This window comes from Gopherus flavomarginatus, chromosome 25, assembly GCF_025201925.1.
Source record: "Gopherus flavomarginatus isolate rGopFla2 chromosome 25, rGopFla2.mat.asm, whole genome shotgun sequence".
Taxonomy (NCBI): domain Eukaryota; kingdom Metazoa; phylum Chordata; order Testudines; family Testudinidae; genus Gopherus; species Gopherus flavomarginatus.
In genome coordinates, this window is record NC_066641.1 from 1,985,242 (window position 1) to 2,013,200 (window position 27,959).

The window sequence follows — 27,959 nt, forward strand, 5'->3', positions numbered from 1 at the left end:
CCTTGAAGGGGCCATTTAGGGAACTAGGATAAAATCTCTCTGGGGATTAGACCTGCTTTGAGCAGGGGTTGGACTAGATGACCTCCTAAGGTCCCTTCCAACCCCACTATTCTGTGATTAAGTATGGCATCGCTAACAGTGGTGTGTGCACATGCAGCAAGCTTACACAAAAGGGAATACATTTATTTAATGGTATATTTAGGAACAAATTCTGAATTTCAAAAGGATCTTGCATCTTTAAAATGAGACCTCAAAATTGGAGAAGGAACAGCAAAGCCATGGAGCAGAAATCCCATGAAGTCAATGAGAGTTTGCAGGACTGAGGACCTCACCTTTTGGCCCATAGAATAGTTGGATACTTAATCCCAAAAAGCCTTAGGATGAATAATAATTTATATACACACTGTAACTTTAACAGCTCCCACAACCACTTTTCCTTTGCACTTGTGGGCAAATTTCAGTTATTTAACCATTGTCAAAAAACTTCATTTAATAGCTCAGTGGTTTGAGCATTGGCCTGCTAAACCCAGGTTGTGAGTTCAATCCTTGAGGGGGCCATTTGGGGATGGGTCCTGCTTTGAGCAGGGGGTTGGACTAGATGATCTCCTGAGGTCCCTTCCAACCGGAATAAGCTGGGAGGAACTGCAGGGGGTTAAGAATCACAATGATATGGCTCACTGGCTATAAATAAAAGGGACTGGACCGAATGCTCAGGGCATGTGTAGTAACTGATGGTCAAAGCTTTGGTGTTCCCTGATATGCAAAGTGTTCTCACGAAATGCTCGCACTGAACAGTCACAGGCTTTGCTAGGAAAACCTAAAAGCGAGCAGAAAGGATTGTCCGAAACAGGGCCCTTTTCATGCTCCTTTTCACTGAAGAAACTTGCGGCCCAGATACTTCTGCCAAAGCCTCAGGCTTGGCAAACAGCCAGCAACCTCGCCTCCGCGGCCCGGCAGTCAGCTGCAGCGTGGGAGGGCAGCAGCGGCGTTCCTGTCATTCCAAAGGGCCGGGGGGCTGGGGTTCTTAAACCGGGCTAAGGGGAAGGGCCGTTGGGGTGGCTCAGCGGCGCTGGGTCGCAGGCCCCGAACAGGCTGCTCCCGAGGCGCTCGGTGTCAGGGGCTGCGGGAAGTGCTGGGGTCACCAGAGCCAGCTACGTCCCCCAGGGGGATTGTCCGGCCCGTTCCCCGGCCCCCTCAGACAGCTGGCCCTGCCTCTGACCCAGCAGCGCCCGCACGACCAGGGCTGTGATCAGCCACCGCCTCACGCTACGGACCCTCCCTGAGGAAACAATGGCGGGAAAACCGAGACGGCCACTAGCCCAAAGCGGCTTCACGGCCTTATGCGCACGCGCCGCTCCCCACTCAGTTCAGCGGCAGGTAAATAAACAGCCCGCGGCCCTCCACCTGCGCACGCGCACCAGGACGCAGACATTCCCGCCTCCCACGCTCTCGGCTGGCTGCGCACGCGCTATTGCACGATTCCTGCCGCGCCCAGAGGGGGGGAGGGGAATGGTTTGCAAGAAGCCCCGCCCACTTCTGGGAAAGCACAGGCCCCCATCCGCCCAATGAAAGCCGAGAGCTGGGTCTCGTGGCGCCAGGGGGCGGGAGCGGTTATTGCTTCCGACCCGGCGGAGAGGGGCTAGAAGAAGTGTGCGCGCTGATTGGTTCGTGGGCTGGAGGGGGCGTGACTAGAAGGCGGGGCAGGGCGGTTGGGCGGGGCCGCACCAAAAAAGGGAGGCTGGCGGCGGGCTCTAATCCGCGGCTATTGGGCGGCAGGCCTGGGGGCGTGGCCAGGCAGGTGCCGTGGCAGATACCGGCCCCAGCGCCGAACGTCTCAGGCGCCGGGCCGCGCTCGAGGCCCCCGCACGGACCGGAGCGGTAGGTGAGTGCGGAGCCGGCCGGCCGGCCGCCAGGCCCCTCCCCCTGCTGCGCGGCGGCCCCGTTACTCCCCCCTCACCACCCGGGTCCTGCCCAGCGCGGGCGCTGCCCTCGGGCCGTGCGCCCCGCCCCGCCCCGGCAGCCGCGGGCAGGGCCCCTCTCGGGGAGCCCCGCGCTCGCTGCCCGCGGGGCTGGGTGCCACCGCCTGGCTGGCGTGAGGGGCCCCGGGGCCGCGCAGCTTCCCGAGCGGGTCCTCCCCGCGCGCTGCCTGCGGGAAGTCCGCCCGCTGCCTGTGTCGCGCCAGCAGGGGGCGCTGGTTCCCCACGCGGCGCGTGGGCCCGTCGCGCGGGGACCATGCGGGTGGTCGGGCTGGGAAATGCGGGGCTCGGAGCAGGACTCCCCGCAAGAGTAACTTCTAGTCACTGCAGGGCAAGCGCCCTAGTTACCGCCCCAGTGCACCGCTGGCTGGAAACCAAGCCAAGGACACGTAGCTCCCCTATGTCAGTTTTAGGGATCAGGCTCCCAGCATTAGAATATTGAATTCACTCTTCTAAATATGCTAAACACAGTTAAAGTAACTCGCTTTTATAAAAAAAATTCTTATACCGGAAATCCGAGCTGTTTCTTGTAATAAACTGACTTCCTCAGTTTGAGCCTTCGGTCGGGAAGCATCAGCAAAGGCTGTTTGTTTGAATTTGTTAAATTAAACTCTCTTATTTTAGTCTGTTACAATTTGACATGAATGGCTTTGCCAGTAATCGCTGATATCCAGAATGTTTTGAGAATAATACAAAACATCAACTTCATTCATTCAGTGGAGTGCTGAAAGAGTGGCAGATACCTAATAGCTCTGAAATTTGTGTGTATATATTTATTTAGTCAAGGTATATATAGCTGAATGTTGTTCTGTTCCCTTGGAATCCACCCCTGTGTTGTCCAACCCAAACACCTTCACATTTATTATCAACTTTATGTGAAATATTTTTAGCAAATTAACAATTGTTTCATGAAACATTCTTGAAAAAAACATAATATTCCTAAGTGATCTCATTATTGACTAATATGTATTTTCATTCTACAAATACTGGAGTCTTGAATTCAGTTGAACTCGCTCTTTCTTTTCCATGTTTTCTGGTGAGAGCTTTAGAGGAGATCGAAAGAGACATTTTTAGCTTAGATGGTATTTTTCTACTAGTGAGCAGACTTTCCCTTTTGATTTTTGAAATATCTTGCTTCCTGCTTGCTCTCTGCTTTTCACAGCAAAGAAACACTCCTAATAAATTAAGAGATTAAATTGCAGACTTTGCTGTTTTGATTGGGAGTTGCTAGGTGCATATCTACAAAAGCTATCCTTTACAATGGGGAAGAGAGAATGAGGCAGGACCTTGAGATCAGCCAATCAAAATATACAAGTGAATAAGATCTGAAGTTCAGTTTAACTATCTGTTTATTCACCACTCATTATCTGACCATATCACTTCTCTTTAAAACAACTTTTTTTGACAAAAGGTTAAAATTTTACTTTGCTGATTAATAAGTCACTGCTGCTGCGGTTGATTTCAGATGCTTCCTGTCTGCTTCATCTTAATATCAGTTAAGCTGGAAACATGCATGTGCTACCATGCACGAATTGAAAGTGGCAGCATGAAATTGGTGTCCATAAACAACTTGCAAATTGCTTTTTAAACCGGATTTGAAGCCCTCCTACAAGTGATATTTCCTCTTTGTCTGTGCACAGTGTGAGTCTGCATGTGAATGTCTCCAAATCCTAATTTCAAATTAATCTGAGCATCAAAAGTGCTATAAATTTTTATATTAACATTTAACTCTCTTAAATCTAATGGCTGTGCAATTATAACTGACAGCTCATTCAAAAAAATTGAGCTACTAAGTGACAGCTGTCACAAGAAGCCCAGTCTCTGTGAATAGTATACTGTTACTTTAACCTTTTTAGTAGCAACAGCTATGTAAATGGCTCTCGATCTAAAAGTTGAAATTGTAGATACTATACATCTTTACAATATATCTGTTTGACTAACAGTATTTTTCTCAGATTGGACAATGAAACTAAATGAGTCAGTTTGACTTTCTGGGTCTCATTCACCATTATGATGATGTGTTTGGGTTCACAAGCTTAAAGGGGAATATTTAAATGACACTTATATGGAAATGCTTCGATTGCTACTAAGTTTAGTAAAATCATGTAAGTGAAAGCTGATTTCCTGTGATATTACAAAATATGTCATGTAAGGGTCTGGGGGAGAAGTAGCATGGTTGGTGTAGATGGGACCAAACCATTTTAGTGTGTCTTCTGGCATTGGATTTTACAATATTTATAATATTTGGTGACACTTTCATCCTGGCTACACAGAAAACATTGAATTATTGTAACACTGCAGTTTTTTGTAGTGTAGATAGGACCTAGATGGGAATGCCCCTTTTAAATACCATCTTATTTTAAGCTGGGGCTATAATATTAGCAAATAAGCTTGCTTAGGCAATGGCTTTTTAAAAAATCAAGTCAGGATGTTGTGTTGGACTACTGGATCATGAAGGTTGATGGAGATGTACAAACAACTAAATGTCATTGAAAATAAACCCTTGTCTAGATTGTTTACTAACTTAATACTTGCAGCTTCTGTGAGAGTTGTTTTGCAAAGCATTTTGTAAGTATTAACTCAGCTAACTTGAATGAAATGGGTAAATTTGAAGGTATGTCACATTTGGGCAAATAGCTTTTGCTAATCTCATCCCATTTCAATAATATGGAAAGAACATCATTCGGAGGTAGTTTGGGCCCTAGACATAAGTGTGTGTGTGTGCGTGTGTGTGGTGGGGGGGAATTAAAGATAGACTTGTTCAAGCATTTTTAAAAATTCACTAAAGTTTTAAATCCCAACAGATATTTCCCTGCAGCATTGTAGTGGTGCATGACCCTACTGTTTCTAATTACTATTACTATTCTAGTTCATTAGTCACTCTGAAGTGTAAAAAGTAAGCAGTATAAATGACACAAACGTACATTTTGAAAACTTTTGTGGCTTAATTGAAGATACTAACATGAGGAAAGCTGTTTTAATGTGACTCTTTTAGCTGATGATAATTCATTAAAATACACTGTTTTGCATAGGAGCACTTGCCAATCCATTATGGACCAATTAACCTTCTCTGGTCCTTATAGATATTCTTGTCCGTGGAAGGAAAACTGTAGTGCAAGAAGTGGGGGAACCCTTCTGTAGAAGGATAACAAGTCATTTAACCCATGCTGCTTTCAGTCATCAAACACCAAGTCTCTGCACAAAGCCTACATTTAACTCCATCAGGTACCCAAGATTTCCAGAAATCATCTTTTTGCTGATTCCTTAAAATTGCGATAAATTGTTGGGGGAATGTTCTCTGTGTTCTAAATATTTTTTTTAATCAATTCTGGGACAAACTGAAACGTCCTCATGCTGACTCTGCTAGTTAACAAACCACCCCAGAGCTATGCTGTCAGAATATGGCTTGAACTGATAAGGAAAAACAGAACTATCTTAATTTCAGTTCCATTGAAACATGGGCAGTGGAGGAGGTCTATGTATACCAGCCAAATGGAGGAAGGAAAAGATGGCAGAAAAACATTTCTAAGCTTTAAAAAAGGCATAATAAACTTTTAAGAACTGTCAGAGTTGATAATGCATTTTTTACATGATGGAATTGGCATCTTGTAGTTCTGTACAAAATTCTCAACTTCACAGAATATAGAATGCTCTAAGGTTTTTCTCTGGGCCTATAACTGACCTATAACTTTCCACAAGTGCTGTTCTCCTTGTGGAAGTTATGATGTAGGTAAGAGATCATACAGACTCAAGTATCTTTTTTACCATCATGTTGTCTAACTTCTCAGACATCTGAGACTTCGACTACTCTTCGCTTCCTCAGTTGCTGACTTTGGTGGGAGTGCACTTGTTGGGAATTAGAGGTCCCAAAAAAATCTCAGTCTAGGGGATGGGAACATAGCATTCCCTGTTGGTGTGATGTGTAAATTCCTGGCTCCATCCTGCAGTTATGAAGCTTCATTTTTGGTGGCCAGGTATAGGGTCAGCAAAGTAATGTTGCTAAAACTTTAATTGCATGTTCTAATAAACCAAAAGCAGCTTATGGGTGACCTGAGTTTAAATGCATTGCTCATAAAACTCATGTCCCAGAGGCAGCTATTTATTTCAAATAGTATCAGTCTGAAACAGTTGTTGAACATCGTAGCTATACATTTCTTCTAATAGCCTTAGATTTTTTTTAAAGTAGCCCTCTTAAATTGACTTAAGGCAGAACTCCCAAATGGCAAAATATAAGTTGCCTGACTGCCCTGACAAAATGCTGACTAGAACCCTTCCAAAATAGCAATTGGCAGGGGAGATTTGGTCTTAACAGCAACTGATTAGGAGCAGGTATAATGTGCTATAGACTTTCAGACTTGTCCAGCTATAAATCTAGCTCTTGTATAAAGTTTTTATTTAAAATCACAGTGAAAGTGTGCTTGTCTGAAGAGACAAAGTCTCTGCCCCAAAGAGCTTCCAATTTAAGTAGATGATGTTCAGATGAACTGGAGTGGATGAGTGGTGCATCAAAAAAGCAAAGTGATCAAGGTTGGGGTTTTGATGGAGCTGAAGGGATTTGAGCACTTTGTTCCCTTTGAACTTCAGTGGCATTTGAGTGCCTAATTCCTTTAGGCTCTCTGTGTGAGGTGATTTGGGGAAGGAGTCCCTGAAACCATCAGACCAATGGCTGTACTGTACAGTAGTGCTATACGGTAATTTTCAGTTTGCTGCTCATATGAGGGAAGATAGGCTATGGCTATGTCTTTGTTGCCAAAAAGGTGTGGCTTTTTACAATGAGATAGCTAACATGCATCCGTTATCTCGCTGTAAGATCTTGGTGGACACAAGATGCAGTTAGTTTTTAACTACCGATGGAGCTAAGTGAGGTCAACTGCAAGTCCGTGATATAGTATTCGCCTCTCCTAGCTCCGTTGCTCTGTGGCTGCCCCCCTCTGGCTTCTTTTTTCATGGGCCTTTTTTTTTTTTTTTTTTTTTTTTTTTTCCAGAGCGAGTCTTCATGGTCAGGTAGGGAAGAAATCTGGAAGTGTTTAAATTTAACTTAATCCTCGAGTTTGACTTTATTTTGGGAAGATGAGGTTTGAAATTAAAGAAGCAATTTCATTAATGAAACTGGGAACCTCTGGCTTAACTGCAGAATATGGTCATAATAAATATTGCATTTCTGTATCATTTTTCTTTCTCATTAGCTAGAGTACGTATTGACTACCTCATGGGAATGTGATTGCTGCTGCAGTGGTAGGGTGTCAGCCTGATGGACAACCAGCGATGCAGCCCCATTATGGGGAGCCCTGGAACAAACTTCTTATGAATAGTGCTATGAAATCTTTAATGTCTGTTCAGAGCCCACAGGACCTTGGCCCAGATCCTCAAAGGTATTTAGGCACCTAACTCCCATTAATTTCAATTAGTTAGGTGCCAAAATACCTTTTCTGTAAAATCTAAGTGAAAATAGCTGTATGCCAAGAGATGGTAAATGCCTGCAACTGAATCAGTAAGAGTTGTGGATGCTTGGCACCTTTTGGGATTAACACCTCTAACTGCATGGAACAGAGTTTACATATGTGGGAAGGGCAGAATCTCTGTGGGGATTGGAACCTGTGGTTCCAGGGAATGGTGTGTTTATAAACATGATGGCCAGTCCTTTTTATTCAATCTCCCATTTCCAACTCCGTACCTGTGAGAATTCCCTCAACTTAGTTGTCCTTCATTGGAAACTGAAATTAGCATTACAGTATAATTGGAGGTAACAGGTAAACTCATCCAAATGTTTGATTTGTATCCTTCACAGCCCCATTGACTTGACTCGTTGACTTTACAGTGTGTTTAATAAAGAGCCTTGTTTATACTGGCTACATGGGATTTCTGTTAAGACTGGTATTTCTCCTTTTTAATTTACACACACAATAACTCTTCCTTGTACTGACTTTAAATGTCAGTGTATCTGTGTGATTCCCTTCCATTTTAAGGGAACTAGGAGTTAATGTGATGGTTCAGTCTCCGTAAATGAGTTTAACAAAACTGAGATGCAGTTTTTGGGAATGATACTGATGTTTTAGCTTGTGGTTTTTGGGGGGTAGGGTTCAGATATATCCCTGGGTCTTGGGAGGGTGAGGGGAAGGTAAGGAGAGAGTCCAAAGTAAGCTTATTGCAAATTAGGAGAATGTGAATTCGAGAATAGCTCTGAACTTGTCTGCTAGGTCACTGATGGCTTGAGTCAGTCATTTGGCAGGCTGACTCTCTGCTGCTCCGGGAAATTAGTTCACAGCGCTTGGACTTGACATTATTTCTGTAAGGAAGAGACAGAGGGGAGTTAGTGTAGTGAGAAGGATTCTGTCACCAGCACATCTTTCTCACAAGCAGCTGTTCTGTTTTCAATTAGCCTCTGAATGTGGTCGTTGTTGACTCATCTTTTATACCTGCTAGGCTGTTAGGTGGCTTATTTGCTAACCACAAAAGTACGTGCACTTGCGTCCAAACGATTCCTTTCTTTTCTAAGGTGTCCCTTTAGGCACAGATCCTGAGAGGTCCTATGCACCCTTAGTGCTCGTTTGAGGATCATACCTGCAGTCACCAGGGGCAAGTTTAGATTAAGTTCTGTTACCCCAGGCAGTGACCAGCAGAAGCAGAGAGTCTGAGCTCTGTGTGATACCCACTAAGCTGATGAGCTTGTGCTTGGAATAATCCTGTGTTTCTGCTTTTACCGGTTTTATTTTAAACATCACCTTTCCCTGACTTACATTTTGTGGAGGGGTGGGGGAGCCTGGGACTTATATTGATCAGTCTACACTTTCTGTAGGAATCTGAATTTTCACAAGCTGTTTTAAAGCAAATGCTGCTTTTATTAGATCTTGCTTTTACTGGTGGATGGATTGGAATGAGGAAATGACTCATGACAGGCAAGGAATAGCTAGAACATACTTTCCTCTGTTTTATATACAAAACCCAACAAACTCAAACTCCCTCCCCCTCCTAAACAAACCAACCACCCTTAACACACAAACTGTAAGAAAAAAATTAAAAGATGATAGGGAGTACTCGGGAGAACAGCCAGGAATATTGACCATTTCAAAGATACAGGTTGTAAGGGGATGTGCAGAGAATATGGAAGCTGCAGATCCACCTGATCAATCATTCAGGAAACAGTGGCAGTGAGCGACCATTCCCTCTTTAAAAGGATGGGGCTTTTAAATGATTACTGTTTGTCGTTAGGCCACGTGAATATGAAATGAAGGAAAAATCTTCAGTCTTAACCTAGATTAGTCTCTTCTCTTTCTTTTTAGTACCCGAAATAATGTTCATTATTTAGATCTGATCTAGTGGTAAGAGCAGGGAACTGGGACCCAGGAGGCTGGAGTTCTTTTCACAGCTCCCAGGTTGATCTGTGAGACCTGGGGGAACATATGGTGCCACCAAAATTTGAGCTATCCTTTGCTTCATGTGGATGTTCAGACTTAATTGTTTGAGACTTTTGAGTGAAAGAATCTACAGAAGGATAAAATATTATAACAAGGGTTGTTTTTATGCAGTGTCTTTGTGAACCTATGAAATGGCCGTGATGGAAATTGCATGCCAAGGAGCTCCTGACCCCACCATCGGGCAACAAAAGGAGCTTTCTGCTACTAAAGGGCTGGGTGAAACAGTGAGTGAGAAGCAGAGCAGTGTTTGCAAAGTAGAAGATTCAGAGAAAGTTGCCTTCCACAGTCAATGGAAAATCCTGAAAGATGTGATCACCAAAGGAACAGCAAAAGAAGAGACAGAAGGGGGTTCTGCATCCATTTCCATCATCGCCCAGGCTGAATGTAAGTTGCACAGTGTGATGCTTTTTGTTGAGGGGAGTAGGTAGTGCAGTGGGGCATTTCACCAGCTTTGCATCTCTGGAGAGCTGGGTTCAAATCTGTCTTTGTGATTGCAGGCAGGGTGAATTTGGTGATCGTTTTCCAGTTCCCATTTAGCCAGATCACCAAACCTTTGACTATTGTGACAGTCTCTGCTGAATAAAGACCAAGTAATGGAATAGCAGGGTTGTTACAGGCCATGACTAAGAGGTAATCTCAGGCTACGTCTTCACTACCCGCCGTATCGGCAGGTAGCAATCAATTGCTCGGGGATCGATATATCACGTCTCATCTAGACGCAATATATCGATCCCTGAACACGCTTATATCGATTCCGGAACTCCACCAACCCCAACGGAGTTGCGGAGTTGATATGGGGAGCCGCGGACATCGATCCCGTGCCGTGAGGACGGTGAGTAATTGGATCTTAGATACTTCGACTTCAGCTATGTTATTCACGTACCTGAAGTTGCGTATCTGAGATCGATTTTCCCCCGTAATGTAGACCAGCCCTCAGAGCTGCATAAGGTTGCTCCTACAGCAGCACCTACTCACGCTATAGTCCCAAGCCAGGGCCACTGGTCCCTGATTTTAAGACCACCAATGAACATTCTATAGCAGTAAGTCCTGAATTTCTTGAGAAAATTCCAGGAGATGCAAGAGGAGGAAAGAACTGGAGGGAAGATTCCTAGTGTTTGGGGAGTGTTTGATGTCAGAAAAAATACTGTCATAACCAGGGCTCCTAGTGTTCCATGATGATCCCCCTTTTCCCCCCCCCCTTCTCCAATTAAAAAACACATACAAATCTGTGTGAGTAGGGGGGTGGTTGGGGGTGGCTTTTTTTTTTTTTTGCTTGCGATTTAAAATGAAATCTGTTAGCAGGAACCCTGATGCCCAGGGCTGTCAGCGTTAATTGCCCATATTCCTGTGTGCATGCTGGTGGTGCAGGGTTCTACTATAGATGTTTTTATTTTTTTTCAGAAAATGTAAAAACGAAAGATTTTCTGTAAAAATGCAAATTCTGTATTTTTCTGTGGTAAACTGATTTCTGAGATCCCTATTCATGACCAATATGGTGACTTACTTCCCTGGATTACTGTTTGGTTCAGCAAGGTGTTACCACCATCTCCTTGTTCTGACACTTTCTGCCATCAGTGGAGACTGTCTAGTATTTAAGCTTTATGGTGATCTTGTTTTCTCTCATACAGGTGAGAACAGCCAGGAGTTCAGCCCCACCTTTTCAGAGAGACCTTTCATAGCTGATAGTAAACGTTACAGGTGAGAGGCCTTTAAAATAGTTATATATCCATGTAATATTTACTGGTCTCACATCACTCTACTTCAGTGGTGCCTCTTTATATACAGCTACAGTTTATTTAAAGAAACTCTGTTTAGAATTGATTAACTTTTTTCCTAAGGAGTGTGGGGAACTTGCAACACTTTTTTACCCAGGTAACTTTCCCAACCTCTTCACGTTTGCATCACATCCTGTCCTGTGACATGCTGCCCCACAAAGCATGTTGAGGGATGTGTATTTTGCTATCTTGTAGTCATCTTTGTTTGTCCCTAGAATCTTGATTCTTTCCCAGTGAACATTTACTCCACAATCACCCTGAGGTTGGGAGCTGAAAGACCTTTTCAGTTTAGGTCCAGGGGTTGGAGGAAGAAGGTTCATGGTAAGGGACATCTTTCAGTCTTCTCTGACTGAAGAATGTCTCTTCAGCCAGGTTCATGCATCCTTCCCCATGTCTTTCTCTGGAAAGCTGTGGGAGGCTGGATTGACTGGTGGGGGCAATGATGGCAGCAGGAGCAGGTCTGCGTCCTGTTCTCTGGAAACAGCAGCAGGAAGAGCAAGGTGGGAGGAGAAGGATCCACACCTATAAGTCTGGTGTTGCAGGACTCTGTAGCAGTGCCAGGAATTCAGAGAGAGGGAAAGAAAAGAGGAAGGGTGGCAGAGAAAGGCAGGGGAGGGAAATTGAAGGGCAGGGAGCAGCAGCCACAGGAGTAGGAAGTGGAACTTTGGGGCCCTTCTGCCTTGGCTGGGATGAGGAGCAGCAGCGGCTTAATGGGGAGCTTGGAAGCAGAGCTCAGTGCTGACGGTGTCTGCGAAAGGAGTTCTTGCTCTGGAGTAAGAGATGGTGGGGCTTGGTTACCTGTGGCCAATCAGGCATAAGCTTCCTCATTTTCAGCAAGTGCCCAGCTTTCTCCCAGCCCTGCAGAACAAGTTCCAGTCTAGATTGCTTTGATATGGGTTTAAGGGCACCACAGACCAGATCAAAGCTTCCAGGAGAGTGGATCTGATTCATGGGCCTGTACGCTTGACACTTCTGTTTTATGCCCACTGTTGCCTTAGCTGCCACTGGTACAGTAGATGTTTTCCTCTCTGCCAGCAACTTTTGAAAAAGTGCAAATTGTGCTGTCACATCATTTATTCCCTGAAGTGTGTAAGAAGTACAATGAAACATGCATAGTGCTTAGTGCTACCATCTTGTCATGAGCTTAGCACTCACAACCCAGCTGCTAAATCAGCTAAATGTGCAGTGATAGAGATTTCTGGGAATGATTGAAAAAGCTGTGAAAAACTCTATGGGTACTGCATAAAGAGTAACAAGGGCAGATGGCTACACTGCTTGAACCAATAAGTGATACTTACCTAAAATTGGAAATTGTTCATGTGAGAAGCAGTTTCACCTCTTCTCCTGCCACTGCTGTTTCCAGGACACAGACCTGTTAGATGAAAACAGACCCTTCTGATGGCCGGTGACTAATGAATGACTAATAAAGTAAATATTTATCTTCTGAAAGATAAATCTCTGGGTGGTGCTGGTTTGCATAGCTATGCTTTCCTAGTAAAACTAGCTTAGTTTTACTGTAGCAGTCATCACAGACTAGAGGTTTTTGGCTTAAATTTTGACTACTCTGTTGTGAAACAATTGGTCCAGATCCTTTCTTTAACTCTACTTACATTTTAAAAAGCAAATTTAAAGGTCTTTGTTCTAAGCACACTTACAGATTTCTTTTAATTAAGATACATCATGAACTTAATAATTAAACATACATGCAATACACAGCTAGTCTGTGCCAATAAAGCAACTTGGCAATGATTTTTACTGCCAGTGGCTCCAATAGTCTCCCCTCCAGGGCCTTGCTAAATATCTTGACAGTGTCTTCTAGTGGGCCCAGTGCTATCTACCTTCTTTCATGATGTCTTTTTCCTGTGTAATGCTAAATATGCTCCTGCATTTGTAACTTTTCCTACTGAGAAAGCAGTATTGGTAATATCTGTTCCTGTCTCATTTGGTTTGATTGACAGTGGTCAGCCAGGGAAGATGTGCTCTTGTTTTTTTGTCTCATTAAAACATGTCCTTTGCTTTTCTTGTTGGTAGTCGGTCAGACAGTCTTGATCAAATTCCGAACAATGTGGCTCATGCTACTGAAGGGAAAATGGCACCAGCCTGCCGGAGGGCAAGGCATCGTGGTAAAGGCAAGAAGAAACGTCGCAAGAAAAGATCCAGGGTCAGAATACAAACACTGGCCTCTGCTAAGCAAGGGCCCAGAACTCCAGAACAGGAAAGTTGTACACCGATCCCAGTCCAGGTGAGAGAGACAAGCTCAGCCCCATGGGTTGGGAGGGGAAATCATAGGATTAATATAATTAGAGTTCCTGCCTAACTCTCTTCCTCTTGTGTTCCAGGAGGATGAAACTCACCAAAACACTCTCTTCAGTAACAGCTCCTGTTTTTCAGAACCTTGCAAGGACTCAATTTGTGATCAGTTACCATTTGAGAAACCTAGAAAAGTTCTACTCACAGGCAGACTCCATTCGCTAAGGAACCTGCACAGACCAGAACTGCACAAGCTGATAAGCCCAGTACAGTGCCTGAACCATGTTTGGAAGCTACACTGTCAGGGTGATTTTGTGCCTCAGCCAGAGACCCTCCATCCCTTCCCTTACAGTCCTCTTTGTGCCATGAAACATTATCCTCTGGAGATTAATCTCCTCGATGATCGGGCCTGTGTGAATGGTGAGCATCACTTTTCTGGCCTAAGCTTAGAATGCAGCTTCCCAAAATGTGTCAGCCCGTCCCGGGAAACCAACTTGGACAAACTTTCTGTGGAAGAATATTTGGTGGATGCTCTTAAGGGGAGCGTGAGTCTCGGTGAGCCGCAGAATTTAGCCAGCCTGGCCAAGACGTGGAGAGGAGGCAGTCTGGATTTGAAGGAGCAGTTTCAAGAGACAGATGACAATGAAGGGGTGCTGCTTACTGAGGTGATACTTTTGGACTAGTACTTGGGCCGACATGGTGGCAAGCAGTGCACCTGTCTCTGTTTAATAGGACTCTGATTTTACACATCTGAATGCCTCTTATTGATGCAGAGAAAAGACTGTCATATCTGTAGTGCTTAAATTCACGCACACTTTCTATGGGAGAATTTACATCAATACTCTAACTCTTGCAATCTGTAATGTCCTAGTGACAGCCATCAAGAGCTCTGTACAGTGGGTGTTTATAGTAGGAAGAAGTTTGGCACATAGCCAGTCTTCAAAGTTTTCTTTTGTTTAATTTTTCAATGGTAAAAGGGCCACATAGGTGAATGGGTCATAAGCTTTTATTTGCCATAGGCAATTTGCAGTTTATTTTGAATCCAGTAGTCAAGAGGGTTGATAAGCTGCACCTGCAAACCCCACTCTTGTTCCATGTACCAGCAAGCTGGATGATGACACAGCTAAATACCCATTGCATAGGCAGGGCTTCCTGGGACAATGGAAGCACATGTAAATCGTGCAGGCACAAAATATCCACCTGCTTCAACTTCTGGATCTTGTTGCACTAGCAGTTACAGCAATGTCCAGTTGCATTGCTCAGCCTTTACTCAGACTTTAGGGTCAGAAGGGACCAATATGATCATCTAGTCTGACCTCCTGCACAAAGCAAGCCCCAGAATCCTACCCATCCACTTCTATAACAAACCCCTAACCCATGTCTGAGTTATTGAAGTCTTCAGATTGTGGTTTGAAGACCTCAAGCTGCAGAGAATCCTCCAGCAAGTGACCCATGCCCCATGCTGCAGAGGAAGGCGAAAAACCTCCAGGGCCCCTGCCAATCTGCCCTGGAGGAAAATTCCTTAAAAAGATGGACTAGTTATTTAGAAATCTTTAGGTCTCAAGGGGATAGCTCATTTTCTCGTTGGGATGGAGGGATAGTCATTTTGATCCCAGAGACCCAACCAGTGATCCAAGATATCTAGAGGGAGGGGAGGGCTTGTTGAAGGCAATAATTGAAAATCCCATCTCAGAGGTACTTCTGAGTGATTCTGGGACCCTTAACTCTTCTAGCTTATTTTGAAAATCCCAGCTCTTTGCTCTCCTTAGACTGGAGACAGCAGATTGGCAGCCATGTTCCTGCATGCTTGCTTCATCTTGTCTTTACTTCTAATCCTTAGAAACTAAAGCCAGTGGACTATGAATACCGAGAAGAGGTTCACTGGACCAAGTGCCAGGACTTCCTGGGTGTTGGCTCTTTTGGGGAAGTGTACAAAATAGAGGACAAACAGACGGGATTTCAGTGTGCTGCCAAAAAGGTAACGTAAGAAAACAAAGGAAAGCTTGATATGGCCAATAAAAGAAGGCACAAAGAAAGTAAAAGCTGGGTCTGTTTTCATTCCAACTCCCAAGAACTACAAGTGTGTCTCTCTTCTGAGAGTCAGTGCTACTGAAGCTGTGCATCCAAGGGCAAACTGCAAAGCATTTGTATGGAAACACCAAACAGAACTTTTGTCTGTGATAAGATGAGAGAGCCTGTATTTCAGTGTCAGATAGTCGTCTATCGACCTTCACAGCCTTCTGTGAGGTGCACTTGTTAACTGTGTGAGCTGAGAGAAGCTATGTGGACTCTAGGTAATCTTAAAGATCAGAAGTATGTTTTTAGCTGCTGCATGAATCTAACTGTATTCTTAAAGTGTGTCCGAAAGCAAAGAGCAAAAGTTTAGGTGCTCCTTTCTATATTGGATGAGTGCATACTGGAAAAATGTGTGGCTGCCTGTACCCTAAAAGGGGGTTAATTTTAAAGCATTGTCTTGGCATTATCATTTACATATTATGTTTAAACAGTGCCTGTAAAGTGTAGTGAATTTGTATTGTAGGCTCTGCAAAGGAACTATACTTTTCCAGGATCCTACATGGTCCAGCATGTTTTAGATATTGTATAGTAAAAGTCAGATGTTTTCATGAAGTGTTGCTTGATGCATATAGAACTTGGGAATTCCTTTGAAGATTTGTCTTAGCTATGTCCCCACTTTTGTAGGTAGGTATATTAATACAAGTTGCATTCTCTCATAATCTCACTACATAGTCCTCTAGATATCAGAGTGCACATGCTTTCTAGTGGCTGTTAAAAATACTTTTTTTTTCTCTATATTACTCTAGTCAAGAGTGTGGGAGGTAACTGACTTTTTTAGAAAGTTTGGGTTCAGAATCCTTTTGAGCAGGCCTGCACAACATATGGCCCGTGGGTCTCATGCGGCCCGCAGAGCCTCACTGTGCAGCCCACAGGGGGATTCTAAATCCCTCGCACACGGCGCTCTGCGGGCAGCCCAGAGCCCTTTAAATCTCAGCCGGGGCAGGCAATCAAAGGGCTCTGGGTTGCCCGCAACCGTGGGGAGCCCTGAGCCCTTTAAATCTCAGCCGCGGTCAGGAGTCAAAGGGCTGCTGATTGCCCCCTCCCTGGACCCCTGCCCCTAACTGCCCCCCAGGATCCCACCCCCTATCTAAGCCTCCCTTCTCCTTGTCCCCAACTGCCTCCTCCTGAGGACCCCCCCCAACACTCCCGCAGGACCCCAGCCCTAGGGCGGGGTGTTTCTGCGAGGCCGGGTGGTTTCGGCCCTCATCTGTTTTCTTTGGAGTAATGTGGCCCTCACCGCTTTATGTTGTTGTGCAGGCCTGCTTTTGAGTATGTATTTTCACTTTTAAAAAAAACTATTTTTCTATGCTATAAATAAATCAATCTCAACTTGACTGATTAACTGGTGGAAACAAGCAAGCAAAAATATATTATCCAAGTTGAAAAAATAATACATCTGATCTCTTCTCATGTTTCACTTGTGAGCTGTGCAGGAGAGAGAGTTAATACAAACCAGAAAATGTTGCAATACTAAAATTTGCAGTGATACCTAGTACATCTAAAAAATAGACACACACAGTGACTTATGGCCATTACATGAGCAAGTTATGCCAATGTCATAACATAGAAAATCTCTTCATTTGAGTTAATTATCTACCTGGCAAACACGTGCACTCAGATAATTTTGCTACAGAATTATTGTCCTAGTTCAGGGGTGGGCAAACTATGGCCCACGAGCCAGATCTGGCCCCTCAGGGCTTTGCACCTGGCCCATGGCACTGCCAGCACCATGTCCCTGCGAGGGGCAGAGAGCTCCAGGCACCGCCCCCAACAGCTCCCATTGGCTGGGAATGGATCTGTGGCCAATGGGAGCTTTGGGGGGGAGGTACTTGGAGGCATGGCAAGGGCATGTGCCTCCCTCCCCCAGGGGCCACAGCGCTTCCTGGAGCGGTGTGGGGCTGGGGACAGGGCAGGCATGCAGGGATCCTGCCCTGGCCCCAGTGTGCGCTGCTGCCACCCTGGAGCCGCTTGAGGTAAGTGGGGCCGGAGCCAGAATCTCTCCTGTACTCCACCCCCTTGCCCGAGCTTCCTGCTGCACCCCAACCCCCTGCCCTGAGCCCCTTTGTACACCCCACGCCCCACCCTTCCTCTGCTCCAATCCCTTGCTCTGAGCCCCTTCCTGCACACCACACTCCCTCCTGCACCCCAATCCCCTGCCATGGCCCTGCATATTATTTCCCCACCCAGATGTGGCCCTCGGCCCAAAAAGTTTGCCCACCCTGTCCTAGTTGCTAAAGGGTAAAATTTTCAAAAATGCCAGTCACCTATGAAAATGGGACTTAAGTGTTTGAAAATGTTACCCATAGGCTTCAGAAGGTAGCTGTGTAGATGAAGGAATAGATTTCTGACGAACGCATTTCTTCATAGGCAAAAATAGGTGGATTTTAATCAGTAATTAAGAAATATAAGATCCAAGTTATGATACTTTAAAGTCACTAATGTGGAAACAGGGCTGGCTCCAGGCACCAGCAAAGGAAGCAGGTGCTTGGGGCGGCCAATGGAAAGAGGTGGCACGTCTGGGTCTTCAGTGGCAATTTGGTGGCGGGTCCCTCTTGGAGCGAAGCACCTGCCACTGAATTGCTGCCAAAGAATGAAGCGGCACGGTAGAGCTGCTGCTGATTGTGGTGCTCCCCCACCCACCCACTTGGGGCGGCAAAAAAGCTGGATCTGGCCCTGTGTGGAAATGAGGTGCAGTGCCTGGCTTGCCTGAAATGAATGCCACCTCTGTTTTTACGGGACTTGAGCTATCTACCCATGTCTTACGAAACTTGATTTGGCCCTGGCTTTTAAATTCTTGAGATTGAACCAAACTAGCTATGGCTGGGACCACTGACAACAATGAAATATGATGCATCCTTTTCCCACCAGTGTCCAAATGAGTCATGGTTTCCTTCTTGTCTTCAGCAGTGTCTAGTTTTGTTTTGTTTGGCCTACTGATGTGAATCAACTTTCTACTTAGTTTTTCTTGTGTAGCATAGCTGCTGCCTAAAGAGGTGGTGATAAATAGAGCAGATTACTGTACATGGGCATAGAAAGAAACCTTGAAATCAAGTCTGTTTCAAAAAATTACTTACAAGTTATTCTAGGTGCTACACCTCCCCTAGTTTTTCCTCTCCTTTATGGCTTACAATCACATTTTCCTGGCATTTATAAAAACGTCTTCTGCCTGTTGTATGAAAGACCAGCACAAACAGGGACCCTGACTACAGTGTGTGCTATCAAATGTACAGAGCAAACTGACAAGTGAGATTGACAGGACATTTTCCTCTAGTTTGAGCAATGTGGTGGACTAGATAAACGTTCAGACTGAAGTGTGTGTGAACTTACCAGTTTCCCTTTTAAACAAGACATAGCTGGAGCTGATTTTTATCTTTCTTCCAAAATGTTATTATCTGCCATAATCTGGAGAGGAGGCATTCTGGGGAGAGGGCACTGAAGCCTGAGATGTATTTTCTGGCCATTTTTAAAATGCTGTGTAGCTTTGAGTGCTAGGGATTCTTGTAGTGCATTTTTCTTGTTCAAAAGTGTCTGCCTCAAAACACCTAGTACTGTCTCTTGTACTCTGTTGCTAAAGTCCAGTTGGCCCTGGCTGTGGAACAGAAAGGTAATCCATTCTAGTGCACAGAGAGTGCATTTGGCCAGAATTTTGAGTGGTGCTGTCCCACGTGCAGCAGGAAGAGGGGAGGGTGTTGATACAGACCTAGCTCAGCTGTTGGAATCCAACATCTTGACTCTCCAGTTTTTTCTTCTGTGGCTGTCCAGGTGCAAGTCGAACACTTTCGTGCAGAAGAGTTGACGACATGTGCTGGAGTAACAAGTCCCAAAGTTGTCCCTTTGTATGGAGCCGTGAAGGAAGGTCCTTGGGTTACTATCTTCATGGAGCTAATGGAGGGTAAGGAAGATGGAAGCACCCTCGTAACCATCAAACAAAGTGGGCATTGATGTCCTCATTGTCCCTCTTCTCTTCTTTCCCCCTCCTCCCCCCGACCCGGCCACAATTTTAAATGTTTTTATCCCTTTGGTGGCATTCTGGAGTTAATTTCTTGGGGGAGCGGGGCTGGTTGCGGTGGCAGGTCAACACCACTAGTACATAGAAATGAACATCTGTTTTGAGTGATCCTCTCACTTCTGGATTTATAGTTCTAAAACTAGAAAGCCAACAGAATTCCTCTAAGCCTATAACTAAAGCAAGCACCTGTCTGCTTTGATGCTACAGTGTTTGCTGCTGAGACCAAAGCTCTGAAATGAATCTCTCTGATCTCATGTAATTATACTGGTATGGAGCAGGGAGTATGTGTTGAACCTTATACTTCCCTTGCACACAACTCCTCTTCTCAACCAGGGGCAACAGAAAGCACAGCCTCTTTACGGCTCAGTTGATGACCAGAGGGGACTGGATGGGGTTGGTCCTGTCAGATTGATTGGATGCTGTCAAGCCGCTGAATTATGTGAGACCAAAGTAAGGAACTTGAAAAATTGAAGTTACCTTGGACAGCAAGAACTCTGGGAATAAATAACAGGAACTCTCCCATTCGTGGGAGACAAATGTCACCCCTCTGATCTTACGGCTTTCTCTGGCCCTAGCAGAAAGGGAGGCATGTTGAAGCTTCTGAGGAATACTGGACAGATACAAGACTGAAATGTGTGCACTCTGAATTCTCTCATAGGTGGCTCACTAGGCCAGCTGATTAAACAAAGTGGCTACTTGCCAGAGGATAGAGCCCTCCGTTACCTGGGTCAAGCATTAGAGGGTCTGGAGTATCTTCATGCTCACCATATTCTGCATGGAGATGTCAAAGGTAGGGTTCCATGTAAAGCCCCTATTACTCCTCTTCCTCTAAACATCTGACAACAGGCTCCTCCTAATTCCAGATGGCTGTTGGGTGGCTCAGTGGGTTAGTGCACTAGCCTTTCAGGCGCTGTACATTCAGTCAGAAGTGGTGCGTATGGTAAGCTCAACTTACTCCTCTCTACCCCTCCGTCTGGCGTGACTGTGCTTGGGCAGGCCCAACCCTGGAGTAGAGGGGACTCTGCAGGTCATGCATGGCATTATGCCTTGCTCTGGCTGCTGGTATTTGCTTACTTTTGTGAGCGTGGGAAGAATCCTGGGTTCGGGCTCAACAAGGACTTTGGCTCCTGGCTTTGGCTTTGGCTGCTTTTGCATAGGGCTGACCTCAATGACTAGGAAATTGATTTTATGCCTTTTCACTGGCAGCGGACAATGTGCTCTTATCCAGTGATGGAAGCCGGGCTCTCCTCTGCGACTTCGGCCACTCTGCTCGCCTTCATCCCGATGGCTTGGGGAAGTGCTTGGTGACAGGTAAGGTTCTGCCATGGTTCTCTGTTGTCCCTTTGTGGGCCAAGTTGCTTTGTGAGCTGTAGCTGTGTATGAAAGTTTTGGGCACCTGTGGGCTGCATTTGGCTCCTGGAACACATTTTGATGACTTCTTAGTGCACACAGCAGGTCTGAAGGCAATCTCTGAGTTTGACTTGTGTCCCTAGGGTGCTACATGCCTGGCACAGAGACTCACATGGCTCCAGAGGTAGTAATGGGAAAACGCTGTGACTCAAAGGTGGATGTCTGGAGCAGCTGCTGCATGATGCTGCATATGCTCAATGGATGTCATCCTTGGACCCGGTATTACAATCACCCTCTTTGCTTAAAGGTGAGTGACCAACGTTTGCTGTGCCAGAAATCCAGAGTGACGAACAAACTCTGATTTATATCTCCAAGCTGAGGTGAGCTACAGGGATAAAGCCTGAAAGGTACAAATAGGAGACTAGAAGGTGGTGGTGGTGGTGGTGGTGGTCTTAATTTAGGAACCACTTACTTGTGTGCAGGAACAAAATAGGGCCAACTAGCTCCTTCCTGTTTCTCCTGTACTCATCACTGAGCTGCACGTTCTTAACTATTTGTGGAATGAGTTGTTACCAGACCTCTGATCCTGATTCCGTGCTTTTTAAGCCATGGCATCAAGAGACACAGATAAGTGGTGGATGTGGCCCGCTTAGGGGAGAACTTGTCTCTTTTTTTTGGAAGTAGACTGGAATGCATGTTCATTCAGTTTAACCTCTTTCCCTTGCTGCTTTGTGCGATACAGATAGTCAAAGAGCCGCCTCCATTGAGGGAAATCCCACCTTCCTGTAACCGTTCCACTGTCGAGATCATTAAAGCAGGGCTAGAGAAGGAGCCACTTAAAAGAGCTTCTGCGGCTGAGTTGAAGACGAAGGCTGACATAGCTCTGCAGGAGGGTAAGAACATCCTGCTTCTAAGGTCATGCTAAGTACAATGGGTATGAACCCGCCACTCCTGGAACATGCATGTGGGAAGGCTTTGCATCACAAGCAGCAAGTAATGTAGAGAATGACTCCTGTTGGTGCTGCCTTGCTGCTCCTCGTGTATGCACAAAACACTTACGTCCCATGGGGTTGGACGGGGGCCTGTAAGTGACCCTGTTTGTATAAGTCACCAGGAAAAGAGCCATGATAGCACTATTTTGAGCACCGGCATGCACTCTTGCATCCCTCTTCATTGTTGGAAGCAGATGTTGGGCTCTCTGTGAGGCTAATGTTAGCACGAGCCAAGGCTATGGTAGGCAACCCGAGAGCCCCATGTGTCTCCCACTATCCAACGGCAAACAGCTGGTGTTTGGTATATAGCAAATCTGAAAATAGTGTGTTTGTCACATCCCTAAATAAAACCTGTCCATATGCTAATGTTCCTTCTTTGAGACTCTCGTCGATCCCCTGGGGAGTTTGTAATCTGCCAGGAACTGATTTACAGGGAAGTTACAGGCTTCATCTTTTGAAGCCCTTGGGTATTCCACACCAAGATACAGTGGTGCCTGTGTTAGAAGCGTGCTGCATCTCTCTAGAACAGTCCTGTATATGCCTTTGTTTTGTAGTGAGAGATGTGAAGAACCCCTGGAGAGAATACAGAGAACCTAGATGCTTATCTTTGGATGAAAAAAACAATCCGCACACCTCCCTGTCCCCAACAGTCAGCCTAATTTCTGAGACTCTGGCTAGCCCTGGGTCAGCTCCTTGCCTATCCCAAAGCCTGCAGCCACCATCTCTGGAGCTGACAAAGAAGACTGGGGTAACCCCTTGGAATCTGTGCAAGGAGTTACCTAGGGTCTGTGATCCACTTTCCCTCTCCTCCCTGGCTCCTGTCCCCACCAAGAGCAGCAGCTCCTCGGAACGGGCAACAACTATCTCGGAACAGGAGCTTCAGCAACTGGAAATAGGTAACCTGGAGACTGGCTCCCTACTGTTAACAGAGCTTGGGGTGTGATGTTGCTGCTCCTGTTCTCTGGCTTTCGTTATAGTCGTCCTCTTTGGTGCCCAGAAATGGTTTGGTTTTGTTCACTTTTCCAAGAACAGGGAAAACTCCATTTGTTACATCCCCAAAATTATCAAGATGAGTGGTTCTCCGTCACTAACATGCATCAGAACCAGTGTTGTGGGATTCTGAGACTGATGCTTTTAGGTTCCTTGGCCTCCTGAAGGGCCTTGCCGCTTCTCAGCCCCGTTCAGTTGCAGAGCCTAAACTCTACTGAAAATTTGCACATGCCCCAGATAGAGTGTGGGCTCTAACTTGTGGAGACCTTCTGGCTGCATCAAACCCCATTCTTACGTTGGATGAAGCATCATTGATGGGAACTGGAAAAACTGACTAGTGCAGCCAAGATCTGTCTGGTAAACTGGTGAACTTCCTGGAGAAGTAAATGTGGGACGTCCATCTCCTGTGTCCAGCGGCCAAGTAGCTTGATTTCCAGTGTCTCTGAAAGTTCAGCAGGAGCGCTGGTCAAGTTTGTCCTTTCCATTGCCCAGAATATGCTCTCTCCTAATGTAGACAGGCATCTTCTTTCACTTAATGAATGAGCTAGAAAGCTGTAGGAATAGTATTTGAATAATCTGAAGTCCTTAAATATAACCCAGTCTTGGCAAGTTCCTGTCAGATGCAGTAGGGCAGTATTACTGCTCAATGCGCCTCTCTAGCAGATAAGGAAATTCTGTCTGAGATTTGCTTGATACCACAAAGTGAGGATTAGCATTTGTGGGGCCCTGGGCTCAGATCGTTAGCCCAGTATTCCTGCAACCTTATGAGTGCTGGATACTTCCAGGCAAGGGATTACAGGGACTAGGACCTGTTTTGAATTCCAGCTTGGCTATGAGTTCTCTAGACACAAAGCAGGAGGATCTGGGGTGGGTGTCTTGTGATCAGAGTACTTAGCTGGACTGCTGGGTGCCATTCCTGACTCTTGACTTGGCAAGTGATGTGTAAGTCACGTCCCTGCTCTGTGCCTAAGTTTCCACCCCCTTTATAGTGGGCACAATAGTACCTACCTCCCAGGAAAGTTGAGGGCAATGTGATATTTGTAAAGAGCTTGTGTTTCTTTAGCACCCTTCCTTCAGGGTTTAAAGTATTAATTACAGCAAAAGGGAGAGGAGTCGGGGAGGCATGGGATCAGAACAATTGCAAATCTCTCTCCATTTCCTCTCCCTTTTGCTTTTAGAGTTGTTTTTGAACAGTCTGTCACAGCCATACTCTCTGGAGGAGCAGGAGCAAATGCTCTCATGTCTCAGCATTGACAGCCCGCTCATGTCTGATGCCAGCGAGAAGGTGAATAAACAACCACACAGCACCACTGCTGGGATCTATGAGAAGAGGCATCTGCCTTCTGATGCAAAACAGGAGGCACAGTGTCTCCAGCAGTGGAGACGTAGCTGTACGGCCCCTGGCAGATGTGCTGCCTTTACTTTTAGCTCTGGGTCAATCTGTGGGTGGCCTAGGGCCTGTTCTGTGGAGGGGATTCTCCCTTCTTTGGACACAAGAAGGTGGATGCTGGTGAAATGTTCTTCAGCATGCTCGCACTGTGGTTTAATGGTAACACTCCTACGGTGCTGTGCTGGCGAATTGCATGGCCATGTATATGCAGCATCAGGAAAGTGAGCTATGTGTGTGGTTACTTTTTCAGAACTCTCTGAAGGCCTCTCAGAGCCTAAGGGACACCATGAGCTCTGGGGTTCACTCCTGGAGCAGCCAGACTGATGGACCGAGCTTCAGCTGGAACAACCTGCTGTATCGCAGTCGGCACACAGACACCCCCAGCTATTTCAATGGTGAGTCTATTTGGGTCTCTAAATCTTGATGTAAATGCGCTGGACACAGCTACCCCATATCTTGATGGGGAGGGGGTGATTCAGTAGCCACTGTGCATGAGTAGCAGTTTTTCCCAAGTTCTCTCCCCCCATCGGAATAAAGGAACCATCCCTGGGAAGTGGGAGGAGGGTCTGGCTAAGCCTGTGACATTTCATCTGGTAAAAAGCACATGAGTGTCAGAGAGGCTGTGCCCGCAGCTCCTGGTGAGTTCATGGGGTGCTCCGGCTCTTGACGAGAAAAGCAGCCAGAGGGGAAAAACTGCTGAATGCCTGACTTCGAGGGGTGCGGGTCTGTGCCTTGGACGCGTTTTCAGTGCCTCCGGGCTCTTGCACTGGGCGCATGAGACACTTAGTGGCAAAAACCCATACCTCAGGCTCCTACCAGGGCATTGGATGCTGACTGATCTCCTTTAGAACAACTTATATGTTGGTGGAGTTAGTCTCTTGTTCCAAGCCTGCAGTAGAAGTAAATGACTCTATTTCAGGAGTGAAAATCCAGATCCAGTTGCTAAGTGGAGAAAATCTTCATATCCGAGAGTTCCACAGGACCAAGGTGGGAGACATTGCTACTGGGATAAGCAGCCAGGTGAGGAGCGGGCAGAAGGCTGTGATTCAGACGGGGGCTGCTGGGCCATCACATACTGGCCAGTAGTGGGCTACTGCTGGAGGGCAGCTAGTGGTGGCTTGGGGGTTAATGAGCTAGTCCACTTACACACCCTCTTGACTTAGGTGTAGTACTCTTAGACAGTGCTGAGAGAGGGTTGAGTTGTTCTGACTTATGGGGCTCTTTCTCTCCGACTGGAAACATTACTGGTTTTCTAGGGAAGTTAGAATACTGCTTGCATGGAAGAGGCACGTAGTGAATGTCAGCTAGAGAAAATGGCTGCACGTAGGTTTATAATGGCCCTGAGGGAGTGTTGTCAACTTCCAGGGTAGATACTGGGCTGCCTCAGCTGGAGACTGCAAGGTGTGAGGGAAGTCAGGTACCAATATCACAGGATTGTGAGGCTGTTGATCTTAAAACGCTTTGACCTTTTCAGAACAAAGGGGCTGTAGAAGTGTAAAGGATTTGTATTGTTGGAGGTGTACCCATTTGGGATAAGCCGTTCCCTTAAGGATCACAAAGCAAAGAGTTCCAGCTAAAGAGAAAAGGCCAGAGGAGTCGTAACTAACCCAGCCACCCCAGTTAATCACTAGCTAGCAGTAGGCACTAAACTGTGTGTGGAAATCCAGCTGCAGGATAAATACCAACTCTATTTGGCTTCTGAAATGGTCTGTCACCGGGGGAGAATTAGGACATGATCCCTGCCAAGCATGAACCCCTTTCTCCTTGCACTTCCCGTTAATCAGAACACTGTTAGCCAGCTAGAGCATTGCTGTCATGCACTGAATGAGACTTGGATTGCCAAGTGCCACTCAGCTTTGTTTGCTCTGGTTCACAGATACCAGCCTCTGCTTTCAGCCTTGTTACAAAAGAAGGTCAACCTGTTCGCTATGACATGGAGGTTCCTGACTCTGGTATAGAGCTGCAGTGCACCCTGGCTCCTGACTGCAGTTTCGGTTGGACCTGGAGAGTCAAGCATGGTCAGTTGGAGAATAGACCATGAGGCTCTTGGTCGTGGAGGTCACTTCCTTATGTTGAAGCATGGAATTACAGAAGCCCACAACCAGCTTTGCCTGATAAGCATCAAATGTAGCTATTGCTGTTTCCTACTGAACTAGGATTCAGGGTTCAGCTACTCCCTGCTTTAGTGCATCAACGCCTTGCTGCTTGGTCTGGATTCAGTCTCTAGGCAGGCGCTGTCCTCCATAAGGCGCTGTCTAGAGCGAGGGCTGTGTACGTGCTGTGATTGAATGCAGCAGTGAGGAACTTCTGCAGAGAGGAACAGGGCTGTGGTGCTGTGCATCAGCACTTTCGAGCAGAATGCTGGAGTTAGCTGGACACACCAATTGCTCAGAACTCTGACATGGAGTCAGTCGATGTTGAACTCGCTGGAGGAAGGAAGCTAGGGATCTTGAGTGTAGTAGTATGGTGGGTGAGGAGGTGGCAAACTCCTTTCTTGGTGGAGGAAAAGTTCTGTTTCTGTAAGTTTTTTTTTTTTTTTTTTTTTTTTTTTTTTTTTTTTTTTAAATAGCATCACTGCCTTAAGATCAAAGCAGTGGAGGAAAATAGAAGCTGTAACAGGCTGGGTTTAAGGGTTATAATCAAATCCTTGTGTTTCCGGTTTCCCTTCCCAGCAGCACTCAGTTTTTTGAGGTTGCAGCTTCTAATCAGAAAGGGAGCAGGGCTGCTTTCCAGAAAGGGCTTTCCGTTCACCTCTGATTGCAACATCCCCTCTGTAGTTCTGGTCCACAGAGACCTTGCATTATCCCACTCCTTCATTACTGTAAACAATAGATATCAAGGAAGGGAATACATGGTCTGGAGGCTAGAGGTTGACTCCTGAGTTCTGTTCCCAGCTTTGCCATTGATGTGCTGTGCCTTGACTAACCTTTTTTGAGAGTCAGTGTGTCCGTACGATGGATAGAATATGGGTGGGAGGAATGGCAGCTAGATTTAACCTCTGTGGAGCACGTCAACATCAGTGAATGACAGGTACTGCATAAGTCCTCTGTTAGAGCCATGGCTAAGACTTACTTCCTTACAGTACTATCATCCCCATTTTACAGATCAGAAGTCTGAGGCAAGAGCAGAGCAGTGACTTGGCCAAAACCACACTGAACGTATGGCAGAGCTGGGACTAGACGTTCCTGACTCCAGCCAGTGCTTTGTCCACAGACCATGTTGTAAATTAGTGAAACGTGCAAGTCATGCTGGGCTAAAGTACAGTTCTCCTTCGCCTTTATTAGAAGATGCAAGCACATTAAGCCTGTAATCTCCAATAGTCTCTTGCATGATTAATGTTTCTGGCTGTGTTATGTGATCAAAAATCCTGAATCAGAAAATCGAAGCTCTTGAAAATGTGAATTCCAAGATGAGTGGAACTTCTGTGTCACTACACTGCTGCTCAGTGTAGTGAGATTTCTATACTTGTTTCGTCCCAAAACACTTAACAAACTAGAGAGAGTATATATCTGTGTAGCTGAAATGCAGCCAGCTCTGGCATCTAGCAGTAACTGGTTAGCAAATAACACATGGCATTCCCACGGAGAGGGGAGACTTGTGTTCCATTACACTTCTTTTAAGAAAAGTGTCATGGGAATTCAAGTTTTAATTTTGATGGCGAGCCTCCATGCCTTCTGTTTTCAGAAGCCCTAAAATACATGGAACTGCTCTGCTACCTTGGAGTGAAAGGCTGAGT

The 27,959-nt window shown here is 45.8% G+C and overlaps 1 protein-coding gene across 3 annotated transcripts; it reads left to right on the forward strand.

Moving 5' to 3' along the window:
• The first annotated feature begins 1,791 nt into the window (after nt 1-1,791).
• Nucleotides 1,792-27,540, forward strand: MAP3K14 (mitogen-activated protein kinase kinase kinase 14). 3 transcript variants are annotated; one of them, XM_050934911.1, is made up of 16 exons: nt 1,792-1,878; nt 9,503-9,775; nt 11,020-11,089; nt 13,198-13,408; nt 13,506-14,081; nt 15,257-15,394; nt 19,255-19,384; nt 20,160-20,291; nt 20,708-20,812; nt 20,995-21,158; nt 21,594-21,744; nt 22,398-22,739; nt 24,012-24,118; nt 24,474-24,618; nt 25,143-25,243; nt 26,100-27,540. In XM_050934911.1, exons 2-16 carry the CDS (start codon nt 9,523-9,525, stop codon nt 26,262-26,264), a joined length of 2,790 nt encoding a protein of 929 aa, XP_050790868.1. In that variant the 5' UTR covers nt 1,792-1,878; nt 9,503-9,522; the 3' UTR covers nt 26,265-27,540. The 3 variants fall into 3 exon arrangements, with proteins under 3 accessions (XP_050790868.1, XP_050790867.1, XP_050790866.1); XM_050934910.1 differs by having other exon boundaries at nt 1,816-1,882; XM_050934909.1 differs by lacking the exon at nt 1,792-1,878 and adding an exon at nt 8,679-9,124.
• The last annotated feature ends 419 nt before the right edge of the window (nt 27,541-27,959 follow it).

Bases quoted from the DNA above. Each gene is read 5' to 3' on its own strand.
- MAP3K14 (XM_050934911.1), top strand. From the start codon at position 9,523: ATGGCCGTGATGGAAATTGCATGCCAAGGAGCTCCTGACCCCACCATC. The intron at 11,090-13,197 runs GTGAGAGGCCTT...TCTTGTTGGTAG, and splicing joins GCTGATAGTAAACGTTACAG to TCGGTCAGACAGTCTTGATC. The intron at 15,395-19,254 runs GTAACGTAAGAA...GTGGCTGTCCAG, and splicing joins TTCAGTGTGCTGCCAAAAAG to GTGCAAGTCGAACACTTTCG.